A 15,378-nucleotide genomic window follows, 5' to 3' on the forward strand; every position below is an offset into this window, starting at 1 on the left:
TACTCCAAGCTTCCATTTTTATAAGTAATTTATAAACTTTCAGAATTTGAAAATAGTAAAATTAGATCAGAAATAAGGCATTATATATATAGAACAGGGCTTTGGAGAGACTTATTTCTAGAAGGGTAATTCTGTTGCAGATTCTTTCTTTGCTGTTCAGACTTGAACTGCGGAAGAGTCTTAAAGGTTCAAAGGTTAATGAATCTCTTGGGCATGCACGTGACCAGATTTTTCTGTTGTGCAGCCTGTTTTGACACAATACAGGAAAGTAGAAAGAGAGTGCAAGGATAAGACAATTAAAAGTAACAGGAAATAAAAAACTGAGAAGAGGAACAAATAAAGGGGAAGGAATCACTGCTGGGTCTGATTTATTTTGATGGAGACACTGTCAATCACAAATCCATTTGAAAATCCAGAGTCTGAATGCACTAAAAAGACGCTTGAGTTATTTGAATATCACATGTGGAAACTTTAACGAACCTCAGCCTCTGATTATGTAATATAGCCCAAAAGAAAAAAGGTAAGGAAGACAAAAACATTTTGTCATCAAAAGGTGGTGATTATCAAAACATACAGTAATAAAGTTTGTTAATTAAAAAAAAATATGCAGAGAAGGAAGAGGTAATGCAAGAGATTTTGACCTAGAAATATAGTCTTCACTTGAGCAAAACAAGGAAAGCAAATATGTGCATTGTATATTTAATGTTATGTAATTGTTTTCATCAAAACTATTGTGCACCAGCTGCCTGTGTGTAAATGCCCCATGGCTTATGAACATGACAGTAGTTGACTTTCGAGTTTACTTTTTGCATATATTATATTAAAATGTCCCCATATGGCCAGGATTTTACTCTTACTGCACCCCCGATGGTACCACATGTATACAGGAAGTTCAGTATGTTCAGGATTCAGCAGGCTTTCTGCACAGCACAAGAAATCAGCTCTACAGAACATGCATGGTGATGTCCAAATGTGCTGGGTGGATGGATCATCTCTGCTGTAGAACTGATATGTATATGCTCAAGGGGCATGCCCAGCGTTGCTCAAACCCAGTTCACACTACTGTTCCAACTGAGTTCACCTTATCGTAGAAGTCCTGGACCCACTTACATAAAATCTCCAAATTCTCTTCCAAGAAAATGTGTGGAAACCCAAATGTGCAATAGTGTTCCAAAACAGGACCCAATTTTTACCTTTGTTTTTACACACAGTGGGAGTTTTGTTATTATCAAAATGATACATGTAAAATCAGGCATGGTTACCAGTTTGGAAATCTTTTGGTAGTTTCAGTGCTCTGGCATTGCAGGGCCAGCCAGATCTTCTTTGTTAACACATAACATACTTATTGTGGTCATATCTGTATGGATGGGTGCAGAGGCCTACACTTGGGTTCCTGGTGCTCTATGCTAATCAGGCACAAGCCCATCCTGTCTGGGAGCTGGTTCAGCAGAACACTGCACCACAGTTAATCCACTGTTTGAAGAACAGAGCATGGAGAAGCAAGGTGTGGAAAGAATTCTGTCCTTCCAGCACCTGCTTGGGTAGACATGCCATTTCTCTCTTTGATAACTTTTTTTTTTTTTTTTTTTAATCTAAGTAGCATCTTACATCTAAAGACTGAGAAAGGCCACAGAAACCCATCAGCTCACTGAATGAGGAGTGGCCATGACACTTTATCACTCCAAAACCTTCAGAAATTAATGTTTGGAAGGACTAGCTCAGAAACTAATAACAATAATGAGGCCATGGAAATATGAATGGAAATGCAATGCTTCAGGCACAAACCCGGAACAAACCACACTGTGGCAGCTATGCAAAATGGATATATTATGCATCTGAAAGTATGAGAAATGAGCATAACAAGCATTAAAGGAGACAAACCATAAGAAAGTCATTACTGGTTGGTAAACATGCCGGAGCTGCAGGAAGACTACTGCCTGACTTTTCAGGGGTTAATCCATTCACAGGTTCATGGCCTGAGTTGATAGGTAGGTATATATGTGTCTCAGTTTATAGACCTCAGTTGTCTACATTTGTAGCAATTACATTGCTGTTAAGAAGGTGACAACCTCTTTCTGTAAAAGATTACGCATACAGTAACAATAGAAGCAACAGCAGATAAATTATTTGCATTAAGGTGAGAACAGATTTTTTTCCTGAGTACACATATGCATGTTATTTGCTTTTATTACTTAAGGAGTAATATCATCTGGTACAAAAAACAGTCATCTCTTGGGTGAATCACCACATGGGTATGGTCACCCAGCAACAACACACAGTGTGGTAGAAGATAAACACTTAAAATTTGTTAATCCTTTTGTGGTTTTCTCCTCATTACAATTTATAATCAAGTTTTAACAGGTATAAGAAACACAACTCTAAACTGCAAAACAGGCAAGTCAAAATCAGTTGGTAAACATGTTTATCCCTTTTGACTAAAGCAAGCAGTTTTGTCATTGACATGTCCTTAATGACCTTTAGTATTCATTATCCAATAAAGCTTTTATATTTAAATTCAGGGTTTGGTCCTCAAAAAGTACCACATTATTCAGTCTTGGATGCAGACACAATGCTTGTGAGGATTCAGTGATGCTAAATGGCCCTCAGAGTAGCTTCACCCTGGAAATAATGCAAAACTCCCTAAAGTCAATGATAGTATCAGAATTCCAGGTTTGTATCCTACACCCCAAGCTCAGAGGTTAGACTTAATTTTCAGCTCTTTTGCTGCCTTGCATGACTTGGATTAGTCCTCCCATTGATGGAGAAGAATCATTGGGAAGTAGTATCAGGCTGAGGAGGCAGTTGGTAATGGAAATTGAGGATAAAGATTTGACCCCACACCTATGTAACACTGAATACATATGGCTTTGTTAATAGGGCTGATTTTATTGAACCCAACGGCCAAGTCCACCTAAATGACATGCCAGTCACCTCTTACTCTCCCTCAAAATGTTGCGCACCTGCTGCCTCCCTGATGACTTTTAATAATTATAGCTCGGTTCTATTAAGGCATTAAAAAAAGTAATTTCTTCTTGCAGGAAGCCATCTGAATTACCTTCCCATTAACTGTTTACAGCCGTTACACAGGATATTTCCACCGCACCTCCCAGGCCACTATCCAGAAAATTATCTCCACTTCTTTAAATTCTTTTGCTGCTTTCAACAGTCCGGGGCAGTGTCTCCGTTTAGATAAGGCGGTGCAAGCCCCACTATCGAGCAAGCCGCCAGGGATGGGTGCAAATCTGCCAAGTCATGCTGCCCTGGCAGCGGCGGCCCCCGCTCCGCAGCGGCGTCTCCTCGCGAGAGCGGGGCGGGTATAAAGAGGCGGCGCGGCGGGGACTGCTGCAGTTGGGTCCTGCTGCGGTGGGGTGGCATTGGCCGTGTTCGGTGAGTAGGGGGCGGCGGCGGGGGTGCGTGCTGCGGGGCGGTGTCTTGGGGGTGGTGGTGTACCTGGGGGTTTTGCATTGTGCGGTTTTTGTGTTTTGTTTTCCCCTCGCCCTCCGCGCGGATGGGCTCTCGAGCGAAGCGTGCAGGGTGAGCGCTTGCTGTCTGTATACCGCCCTGCTGAGGCTGCTGCTTTCTTCCCTTAGTGGTTCCCCCCCGCTTTTTTGGGGGGGGAGGGATAGGGGACTTTTCCCTACGCTCCGGCTTCCCATTGCCTTTCCCCGTTGTGCTGCACGGGGAGGAGCCGCGGGGCGCTCCCCGGGGTGGGGGCGCAGCCGGGCTGCAGCGCCTGCCGGGAGCGAGCGGCCCCCCCGCGGGCATGGCGGCTTCTTGGGCTTTAATAAAATATAACGCTGGATCCAGGCTGGGGGGGGCGTGCAGGGGGGCAGGCGGCCCCTCTAGCAGGACAAGGCGATGGCCTTTTGCGCAGGCGAGTGCCTTGATCTCGCTTGTGGGAGGCTTTTCAGCAAAACGCGTGTCGTGGTCTGCGTGTGCCTGGCTGCGGTGTGCTCGAGCTCAGGGGATTGCGGCGGTGTCGCTCTCTGCCGACCGCAGCTCAGTAGCGTAACCGCATTTTTGTGACAGTCTGAAGGTAGCAAAGCGGCAGGCTGATGGTGTGTTTTGAAATGGTCTTTCGCTTTTGTTCACGGTACCCTAAAGGTATGAATTGCTAGTTAAGAGTGCAGGCCTGGTTTATTATAATTGCATTTTGAAGATAATTGAGGCTTTGTGTGGCTGTGAGCAACTGAAAGATGCTCGTGTGCTTGATTTGCAGCGTCCGTGCTTTTCTCTAGAATGAAAGGAAACAAAGCTGACTCTGTGGTCTGCTGCTCTGTGGGTTATCAAATGCTGTGGCAAAAAATCGAAGCAGAACATCGGAGCACATGCTAACCGCGCGTGGAAAAGCAGAAATGTTGGCAGGTCGCAGTAGGTGCTCCGAGGAAAGCACATAGATTTCAGTCCCCTTATACTGCAAGAAAACTCCCAGTATTAGACTTCCATGTTATATGAAAAGGGGGCAATAACTCGTAGTTTAGAGAGGGGAAGTATCAAAAGAGCAGTCTGCCAGCTTTTATTTGACATTGAATACCTCGGGAAATACTCCAGAGGATTGCTGATGGAACAAATGTAAGGAGGACTGGCATAGTACTGAGCAAAAGGATGACCTTGAGCTGGAGTAATGGAGAAGAATGTAGTTCAGCGATAACATGTGGGGTCATGCACTCCAGACAAACCAGCTCTTGCTTCTAAGATAAAACTCACTAGCTGGAGGCATCTCGGATAAATACTGTGCAATCCCCCCATCCCTCTTACAGAATTGCGGCTTCAGAGTTGCACCTGCCTTCGTGGCTACATGTGGTACCTGGCAGAGAGAGGGCTTATCGATGTCTTCCTGCTAGGCTGCTTCAGTGCAGTCCTAGGGAATACTCTTTAGTTCTGGCCTCCTAAATTTGTAACTTTTCTCCCCGTCTACTGCAGTTGAAGACTAAATCCTTGGATGAACGTAGGGATGAAGAGCTTTGCAAAAGGCAGTTAGAAATGCTGGGCATGTAGGTGCCTCTTAAAATGAGAAGAGAGATAAATGGTCACTGTCCATATACTGTCAGGGTATGTAAGGGAAACTTTCAAAGGTAAAACCGTTACTGAAAAGACTAAACTTGAATTGAAAGCGAAATGCTTACAGCTCACAGGCTAGTTCTCTAGGAAGAAAGTGGCTGGCAAGAGGGAAGGAGCCAAGAAATGCGCCACTCAATCTTTTTTCGAATGGAATTGGTGCCTTGCAGGGAGGACTTGGAAGAAACTTTCCCTAGCAACATGATACTCATGCTAACCTTTCAGAGTTTGGGGTTTTTTTATCTCCAAGGTGACTCGTGCTCATACCAGTATATAGAATAACTTCAGTGAAATTACTTTTAAGAAGATTTGAGTTGAAGAAACAAGGGTCCCAGTTACCTATTTGAAGTACTATGCTCTGGAAGTAACTGGAATTCTGAAGTGATATACTGCATTCTCAGACTGAGTAAAAATACTGTACAGGGCATGTTACAGATGCTTAGTTTTTAAGGCAGGCAGCCAGAAGTAGAGTTCCCTTGTCCTTGTGTACCCTTCTGTGCTCTTTTTCAGTAGACTTGTGGGGGGAAACAACCTGGCTGTACTGATCTACAATTAAAATTTCACCAAGTCTTAACATAGAATGTGATTCCCGTGTATACCATGTGTCTAGCTGCAAATAAAACAAGGTTTGTTTGAAAGGCTGAAATGCAGTTACGCAGAGCACCGTTTCCTGGGGATTAACGAAAGTTTTTCTGGAATCAACAGGAAGATAGTTTGAGGTCTTAAATTTCTGTATAAAATTGAACAAAGGTCTTTTCATCAAAAGGTCTAAGAAAACTCCCAGCCTTCTTAACTCATTCAGCAAGTGGAACAGGAAGACTTAGTGACTACTGCTAAAACTCCTGTGCTAGCCCTTTCCTAGACTGTGCTGTTACTGGTCAAAGATAACCATTACTGTATCATTAGGAGGCTAATGAGCCATAGATCTTGAAGTGCCATTAATCGATGTAGTGCCTTGGTCTGGATATGTGGGGCTGTGAAGTGTTTTGGTTGGACAACCCAAGTGAGAAAGTTAAAACTTAACTTCACTCAAGCCTTGTGTTGCAAGACCAAGTGCTGATCCTCAGTCTTTGGTATTTGATCTGAACTGATAAGATGCTTTGAATAAATGCTTACTTCCAGGTGCAAATGTACTATTATCCAAACTGTATTGTTATTAAGTCCTATCTAGATTAAATCAAGATGTCTTCAGGAAATGCTTTCATTGGAAAACCTGCCCCTGACTTTACTGCCACGGCTGTAATGCCAGATGGACAATTCAAAGACATCAAACTCTCTGACTATAAAGGTAAGCTTATGTGCTTGTCTAATTACACAGATATAATCTGGCCACGTGCAGGAGTGGAAGGTATCTTAAGGATAAATCTTGATTTTGTTTTGAAGTAATAGTGACCACTTGCAGTGGACTGAAATAACTTGTACAGTGGTTATCGGTGATGGGTGGGGTGTGCTTGGAGAGCTGTCAGCAGCGTGGTTGAATGTCCCAGCTATGATTGTTGCTAATTAGCATAAAACTAATCTAAACTGTAATCTGGGATCAGGCTTATTTGTCCTGTCTGTCATGCTATGAGACTGATGTAACATCTCCAAACTATATTGAACAGCAGAATCTTCTCTTGTAGGCTTTTTTAACAATACTGGCCCTCAGGCTGCACAAGGGCAGTGAGTAGGTACAGACTAGTCACCCACTGAGTTAAAATGTCTCCTTGGCTTGTAGCCTTTCAGACCTGTGGTATTTCTGCACTCTGTTAGTAGTCAACCATAGGGTCTTCCTAGTGTAGGTAGTAGGTGTACTCTGGGCAGGCCTGTGGGAGTAGACCCAGGAGACAGGCATTCCCTGTCAAATTTGACAGGGTTCTGGTTTTGGAGACTTAGCTGGATAGGGTTCTGTGTTATTAGCTGTAGAATGACCTTGAGTATTTGTCTGAAGTGTAAATCCTTCAGGTGCTTTATGGGCTTGCCATTTCCATACCAAGCCTTAAAATGGAGGCATCTGTAGGTTGCCATTTGATCTTTAAAGTTGTATCTTTAGTGTTGTATCAAGCCCTTTCTCCTCTAGTAGTATTTGAATGGTTGATATTGGATATGACAATCCCTGGAAAGGTAAGAGACTAACTGGTTATACTGCTTTTCTAGGAAAATATGTTGTGTTCTTCTTCTATCCTCTGGACTTCACTTTTGTCTGTCCAACTGAAATTATTGCATACAGTGACAGAGCTGATGAATTCAAGAAAATTAACTGTGAAGTAATTGGAGCTTCTGTTGACTCTCACTTCTGTCACCTTGCCTGGTAAGAATCAGCCTCTTAACCTAATAGAATGTTCTGCCTGTTCTCAGTTCTTGCAGGAACCAAATCCTGAGTGTATTCAAACTTGTTTACTGAAGTTCCAAAGGACAACTGGGAAGTACTGGTAGTGCCAGGTGCTTCTGAACAGAACTGAGCATACATACGTTCAGTTCTTTTGTTGCCTCGTGGCAGAAAAAGTATAATATTGCAGAAGGAATCAGCTTCTGTTGTATGTTATACTTAATTCTGAACTCTCCGTATTTTTAACATTGAATTTCTTTCCTTTTAGGATCAACACTCCTAAGAAACAAGGTGGTTTGGGTACTATGAAAATCCCATTGATTTCTGACACAAAACGTGACATTGCCAAAGAATATGGAGTACTTAAAGAGGATGAAGGTATTGCATACAGGTAATAAGCAAGAAAGTAAACTCGTTGTTAAAGTCTGAGTTGAAATACGTGGAGCATGTCAGATGGACACAGACCTTGCATATACTTGAACACCTGCAACAAGCTGAAGCTAATGGCTATTGTAGATGCTAACTGCTCCAGCTATCAGACACTCTTACAAGGACATAGCTGCTTGGTTCTCCTTAGCATTCAGACTTCATGGTTTTGGTAAGCTAGATAAATACCTGCTGCTTCCCTTTGATTACCTGTCTGCATTGTGCAGGAGTCTCCTGCCGATGAGCTTCTGCAAACGTTGGTAATGAAAGACCTACAGTCATGGAAGTTTTTACAGATACTTAGTGATTAAAATATAGATTAGTTAAACCCCAAGCCTTATCTTTTAATCAACTGTTCAGTTAAAGTTGCTGAGGGACTTCAGTCATGCTCATAACATTACTTTGGAGGCGCTCACTGGTGAGCCGTTGCTTGGTTGGGTTTTTTGAAAATAGTGTGTTTAGCTTTTCTTTAAATGTAAGAATGCCTTGTCTCCAGTTCATTTTTGTCTTGGGTTTCTCTTCCACTTTATTTTTCCACTAGTATCTTCCCTACATGGGAAGCACTGCTTTCCTGTTAGTGGCTTGATGGACCTCTGTCCCTCCCAGTTCCTGCTGAATGTTAGGCTTTTGACTGTTAATGTTTCAGTGCTATGCATACAGTGAAGGTACTGGTTTCTAGGAAGAGGTCAGTAATACCAGATGACACAACTTAATGCCATAATAATAGAATACTAAACTGGCTTTTTTGAAGCTCACTTCAGTCTAATCAGTCTTTCAAAAGCTGTGTTTAACTTCAGGGTTGTGGGGTTTTTTAGGGGTCTGTTCATAATTGATGAGAAAGGGATCTTGAGGCAGATAACAATCAATGATCTTCCTGTTGGCCGTTCCGTTGATGAAACCCTCAGACTTGTCCAGGCTTTCCAGTTTACAGATAAACATGGTGAAGGTAAGAGTTCTTCCTCTTTCTAATCTTACAGGTTTTTTTTCTAGAGAACAGTAACTAGGCAAGTTAAATCAAGGTGTACTGAATACCTGAATTGATCTGTGCACAGCAAGCACTTGTGCCTCTTGAAATGCAGCTCGTTCTGAAAAGCTACTTGAAGGACACCATAGTGCTATAATTATCCTTTTGCAGTTAAATGTTCATTGAGTATTTGCTAATGTTGCAATACCACTTAATTTGGTGCTGGATGTCTTGTTGAGCACATAGTAGTTGTCTCTCTTTCAATTCGACATAGAAAATGCTTCAGACAAATGAAGAACATGTAATAACAACTTGCAAGGTTGCATAATTTGGATGATGCTCTTGGATTTGGTAGATTGAGACGACGAGTACTAATGCAGAGTTTTAACATAGTCTGTTAGACAAAGCATGTGGATTCCCAGAAAACCTGCTGATATTTGTCAATGTGCAGTGAGAGAAAAACAAGTAAGAGTCTCTCTGCCCATACTTAGGAGTGATAAGATGCTTGAGGATGGTAGCTTTCCTGCAGGAACTTAAAGGCACTGCAGATGAAAAGTGTGAACTAGGTTACAGGAACTCAAAATTGCTATGTAGGTCTTGGTAGTCTTCAGCTGTCATTAACTAATGACACATGTTGCTGCTGGTTGTGCTTAACTTGCTTCAGAACTGGTAAATCAGTGGCAGATTTTATTAAAACAAGCTGCTAATGTGGCTAGCCTATAGCCCAAAGAGAATCAGTGTTTCTGAACTTGTATGCCATCTGTCAGCTGAGGAGACATCCCTAATACTTGATGATGGAGCAGTCACATGCTGTGTAAATGAAGCCTTTGGGGTTTACTGTGCCCTGGAGTAGTGAAAAGGTTTTCATCCAGATTTAGACTGCCATGTCATCTAAACCAGAATACACAAGAATTAGGTGTATAGCAATGCTCAGAAGCTGAGAATACTATAGCTAAAATTGCCAGTCTTGTGTGGAGCAAGCATCAAGCCTTGCATGGCTGTATGCAAGGAAGACTGTGTCCAAAAAATGCTGCTCAGGAGTCCCTGCAATTTTGAGGCCACGCAACTCTGCATCTTGGTGGCCTTTTTTGGTAGCCATATAGGGGAACTAGAGACAGTTTAACTCTTCTTCCCTTTCCCCATTAAACTGGAGAATGGTACTAGAGCTTATTAAAGGTAAGGAGAATATAGGCTTGACTGGATCCAAGGAGAGAAGTGTACTGTAGTAGTTGTAAAGCCTTTCTGACCCAGGCTGACCTTGCTGTCAAGCTTCTGTGAAGCTTTTAAGTGGGGTGGGGAGGGGTGCATGTGTAAAGGCCCTGCTAGTCTGTCAGTGAATGCTGGTTCCTTTAATGTGATTACCAAGTAAGCAAATAGAAATTAGTAAAATAAACGGAACATAATGCTACACTGAATAATGCATTTTCTTCTGTATGTTGCAAAGATGTTTAGAGTTGCTAGTTTGCTTTAAGGTTGTGTAAAACATGTTCTGCAGGAGTAGCTACTAAGACTTAAACTTTCTTATCATTTCAGTGTGCCCAGCTGGCTGGAAGCCTGGCAGTGACACAATCAAGCCTGATGTTCAGAAAAGTAAAGAGTATTTCTCCAAGCTGAAATAAACTTTCAGTCTGAGTTGAAACTAGTATGCCTTACATAAAGAGCAAGCATCAGTTACTGAACTTTGACTAAGTCATTGCATCTGAGTCAAGGGATCATGCTGTAGGTATAAACAGTAACTTTTTTACTTGAAGGAAAGTTTGTCCTGTTGACAGTACCTTCATAGAAAACTTTAATGATCAGTATCTGTACATCAAACCCTGTTTAGTGACAATGCAGTGTATGTGGTTAGCCATGTGTTGCATATAGACCAGTGGTATCCTTTTGTAACTCTTATTAAACTTGTGGAAAGAGCATATGGTCTGCTTACTTCTTGTGTATATAGGAGGCACAAAAGCAATGCAGGCTGCCCTTCTGAAAGGGCCATGTACTGAACTGTCTGTAGACATCTGTTCCTAAGGGCCTTTTGGAGCTCTGTTAGAATGGAGATACCAACACTTAAGCTTTCATGTTGCAGTACCGAAGTACTCCCTACACTCTTCATGACTTTGCTACTAGGTAGAGGAATGTTCTTCAAACTTGGTCTGTCAGACTTACACATTACTACAGTGTGCAGTACATGAGGTGTAGATGTGACTGGCAAAGGCTGGGTGCATGTTCATGCACTGTGTCAACTTACACAATTCTGCATCCACATTAGTCAAAGCTATGACTGTTCATGCTAAACTACTGGGAGTCCAACATCAAGTTTGAACACTGTACAGGAGTGGAAGATCGGGCTTTCTGGAAAGCAGACTTCCTTGGATATACAATATTAATTGCTAGTACCTCTCAATACAGGGAATGGGAGTGACAATATGCCAGTTACCCATTAGCTTGTCATATGATGAAGATCAAAAGAAGGGTGGCACTAAAAAATAATCTGTTACTCAAATGTGTTCAGCCTTGTTTCTAATCTTCATATTGCAAATGATATGTGTACTGTAAAACTCAAAACACAGGACTATGGCCTTAAGTTACATAAAGGTGTCAACTTGTAATAACCATGAAACTACACAGCAATCTTTTTAAGTCCTGAGCTTCAGAGCTGAGGATTTGGGTAAGGAGTTATTGTGAGTTACAACCCTATGGTTTTTTATGTACCTGTAAAGATTAAGCCTTTAAGCTCCTAAAGCAGTAAACAAGCTCTGTCCTGCTTAAAGTGAGCAATAACAAAGTTGAGGCCCAGGGCTACTTGCATGAGTCAGAAGTGAAAGTTGCATGCCTTAAGTAGTAAACTAGTCTTGTGCAGTTGGAAAAAATACTTAACAGCAGAAGCCTTACTACCAAGTACAAATAAATACTAAAATAGCTAAATCCCATAGGGTCTTGCTCAAGTGCCACAAATCTTCCTGAAGATATATGTAAAAGTGATGCTTAGTTGGATCATTTTAGTGTGCAGACTAGGGCAATGCTAGATAAAACAGTTGACTCCATTTTAAATGTCATTTACAACCTAAGTGATTCTATCATTTTTTCTTAGTATTTAAAATTCAAATTATTAATATAAAGAATAACAAATAAGGCTAACATCCTAGGGTGGCATTGAGAAGTAACAGAAGCATTTACATATATGTATACAAAAATATAGGATATGGTTTAAGCTAAGTGAATGAACAGTAATTAGTATGGCTGATCACAAGATTACCTTTATCAAATTTCCTTTCCTAGTAAATGAACAGGAGTAAAGTCAGGGCTGATCTAATGTAAAATTTAGTTGTATCCAGCTATATTAGCCTTGAAATGTTGCAAAATTTATTATGGCAGTTCTTTGGAGGGTACAGTGTTAGCATGGTCTAGCCCTACAGAATGGGAATCTTCACCCTGATGATGTGACTTAAAGCGACTTCTGCTCTTAGAAATAAAATTGCACTTGTTTTGGCTGGGCCATTACATTGCATAATGCTACATGGAGGCCTAACTCCTGGCAGATCAGCCTGTTCTGTGCCCAGACTGAGGGCCTGTATGCATTAGTGACCAAGTTCAGCCTCTCAGTGATATAAACGGCCTTTCTCAAATCATTAAGCACAGTCACTTCAAATATAAAAACTGCATTTAAAAGGAACAGACTTACTAGCTGCTCTGTCGCTTACCCCTTGTTAGGGGACAAGGGGGTTCTCTCACGTTCTGGTCTTGCACCTCCCCTCCCAGAAGGCAGAGCAAGGCTCCGCGTACCCATCAGAGGACGCCGGTGGGAGGGAGTAGGCCTGGCGGCGGCGGCGAACCACCCGCTCCCTGCGGCGGTTCCCCCCGGCCCGGGCGGGAGCGCTGCCTGTCCCTCCCGCCCCAGCGCGGCGGGGGAGCTGCCCGCGCTTTCCCAACGGCCGCCGCTCCTCCCGCCGGCGCGCACGGAGCCCGGGGATTGGCTGCGGGCGGGGCGCGCGGGCGGGGCCTCACCTCCCTGCCGCGGGCGCTGGCGGGAGCGGGGGCGGCAGCGGGCTGCGGGGGATGGGAGCCGTGCGGGTGGGGGTGGCCCGTACAGACCCGCCATCTTCATTTGTTTAACCGGCTTCTCCGATGTGACGCCTTCCGTTCGATACCTCGTTCCTCTGTGCCGCGGCCGTGGGGCGGCCCAGCTGTGACAGGAGGGCTTCGCTAGCTGCCGCCGCTCTCCCTCTCCCTCACTGCTGACACCGCTACCTTCGCTCCTACTTTGAGGGATAGCTCGCATTGCCCAGCAGCACATTTTTACTACCTCCCACCTTTTAAATGTCCCAATAGTAACAGTTGCGTTCATGTGTTAATTTTCCTGTTGTGAAAATGGTTAATCTTGATAGTCACTGAAGTATTCATGCAGAGGCAGCTCTGTGGCTGAGGTAAACATGGCGGCTGTAACGGCTGTGGGGCTCTCCCTGGGAGTTGAGGCACCAGCGGGGCGTGTATAACATCATGGTTGCTGGTAAATGATGATATGGAAATCCAAAACAGCCAAGAAACAAAATACCTGTGGGTTAGGAACTGTATTATATGCTTGCACCAAATGACTGACTGTGGGAATTAATGCAATTAAACATCTCTTTTGTTCTTCAGCTGTGTGAGGCACTTATGGGAACGTTCGCCGTGCTGTCATTTTAATGTTTCCATGGGTATAACACACAAAATGGATAACACACGGGTTTATTTCTGGGCTTAAACTCAATATTGATTCAGATGTAGCCTGGAAGCTCCATTAAGCATTCTGGGGCTTACACCCTGCTCCTAGTATCACGACATCTTAGACTGGTGTCATTTTTATGACATTCAAATAACTATTACCCTCATTTATTGAGGAATGATGCACATTATATTTTCATTATGGTCATGAACTGGTTTTGCTTTCACGATCAATGGGTGCCGTATTTTCCAGTGAGGTAAAAACCTATCAGCAGCTCTTCGTTTTGGTGACAAGACTAACAGCTGTTGCAAATAGCATCTGCTGCTTAGTGGGATTTTCCCTGAAGGTGCGTACAGCAGATGCGATTTAGAAAGGACAGAATCTTGACTGTGATGTTTGTTTTTTTTAATGTGTGGGTGATTGCACATCATTCTAGTTTGAGTGCTTATTATAAATACAACCTTGTATTCATTAGTTTCTTTAGAATATTTCACTCAGAATAGTTGGATGAAGGGAAACTGAAACCCATCTTACTGTGCCTCTTTCCTGTTTCTTTTTATTTGTTGCTGATTGCTGTGATTACTGGGGGTTTATATAACCAGCTTGCTGTCTTGCAAAAGAACATTTTACAAGCATATGAAGTTTCAGTCTTAAGATAATCCCTGAAAAATTCTTTGGATCAGTTTAAGTACCTGTATGTATCTTTTACAGATTTTTACAGAAATTTATGATACTACATTCATCTCAATAGCAGAGTGCCAATGGAAACAAATGTACTAGCAGACATCTACTGACAACACCATAATGAAATTGGCTATATTTTAATACTTTATATTGGTTTTGAGAGCTATAGTACACAGCACCAGGTGCTTACGCTGGTAAGCAGCTATAGTAGATGTAATTATATAAATATATATGGGATTTTTGCTGTTTGATGAGATCTGTGAAACTTTAAAACTGTATGTAATTATATATTATTTCAAAAATGTATGTAACAGTAGCATAACAAAAGCAAACTATTGTCAGTCTTTGAAACTGAACGTTAACAGCTGTGGTGAAGTAGCCCTGACATCACCTCTCAGGTGGTATGATCTTGCCCTCAAAATAAATGGCAAAGCTCCCATTTGCTGCAGTTTTACAGGCAATGGCTTTAGGTAATGAATTGTCTGTTCCTATTGAAGACCAAGTAAAAGTGGAAGGAAATAAATTTTCCACATTGTGGCAGGTTGGCCCATGGGAGGCAGTTCTTCACAAACTACTCTGGCATGGATACCTCCCACAGGGTGCTGTCCTTCAGGCACAGGCTGCTCCAGTGTGGGTCCCCCATGGGATCAGTCACAAGTCCTGCCAGCAAATTGCTCCAAACAGCACATCTGTCCATAGTCCCTGCCAGGACCCTGCTCCAGTGCACGCTGCCCATGGGGTCACAGCCTCCTCCAGGCACCCACCTGCTCTGGCGTGGGGTCCTCCCCGGGCTGCAGATGGGGATCTGCTCCACCATGGATCTCCATGGGCTGAGGGGCACAGCCTGCCTCGTCGTGGCCTTCACCATGGGCTGCAAAGGGGATTTCTGGGTGCAAAGGGGTGCCTGGAGCACCTCCTCCCCTCCTTCTTTGACCTTGGTGTCTGCAGAGTTGTTGCTTACACATATTCTCACTCCTTTCTTCTCTGGCGGCAACTGCTGTCACGCAGGTTATTTCCCTTTCTTAAATATGCTGTCACAGAGGTGCTACCACCATCGCTGATGGGCTTGGCCGTGGCCAGCAGTGGGTCCGTCTCGGAGCCAGCTGGCATCGGCTCCATCAGACATGGGGGAAGCTTCTGGTACCCTCTCACAGCAGCCACTCCTGTGTAGCCTCCCTGCTGCCAAAACCTTGCCATGCAAACTCGATACACACATCCTGCGTTCCTCATATATTATGTAAGAATACT

General features: G+C 43.2%; 2 protein-coding genes across 2 annotated transcripts in view; both read left to right on the plus strand.

The window, feature by feature from the left end:
* Positions 1-6,346, plus strand: part of IPP (intracisternal A particle-promoted polypeptide) — a 106,133-nt gene extending 99,787 nt beyond the window's left edge. Inside the window, exon 9 of the mRNA XM_080406097.1 lies at positions 6,220-6,346. Within this exon, the coding sequence (XP_080262223.1) occupies positions 6,220-6,229 (10 nt within the window). The 3' untranslated portion in view covers positions 6,230-6,346. The remainder of the gene's footprint in view (positions 1-6,219) is intronic.
* Positions 6,220-10,669, plus strand: PRDX1 (peroxiredoxin 1). Its single transcript, XM_080406113.1, has 5 exons — positions 6,220-6,346; positions 7,195-7,348; positions 7,635-7,757; positions 8,608-8,738; positions 10,290-10,669. Exons 1-5 carry the CDS (start codon positions 6,241-6,243, stop codon positions 10,373-10,375), a joined length of 600 nt encoding a protein of 199 aa, XP_080262239.1. The 5' UTR covers positions 6,220-6,240; the 3' UTR covers positions 10,376-10,669.
* Positions 10,670-15,378: the final 4,709 nt, after the last annotated feature.

Source organism: Falco punctatus, assembly GCF_963210335.1.
Source record: "Falco punctatus genome assembly, chromosome: 11".
In the NCBI taxonomy this organism is placed as follows: domain Eukaryota; kingdom Metazoa; phylum Chordata; class Aves; order Falconiformes; family Falconidae; genus Falco; species Falco punctatus.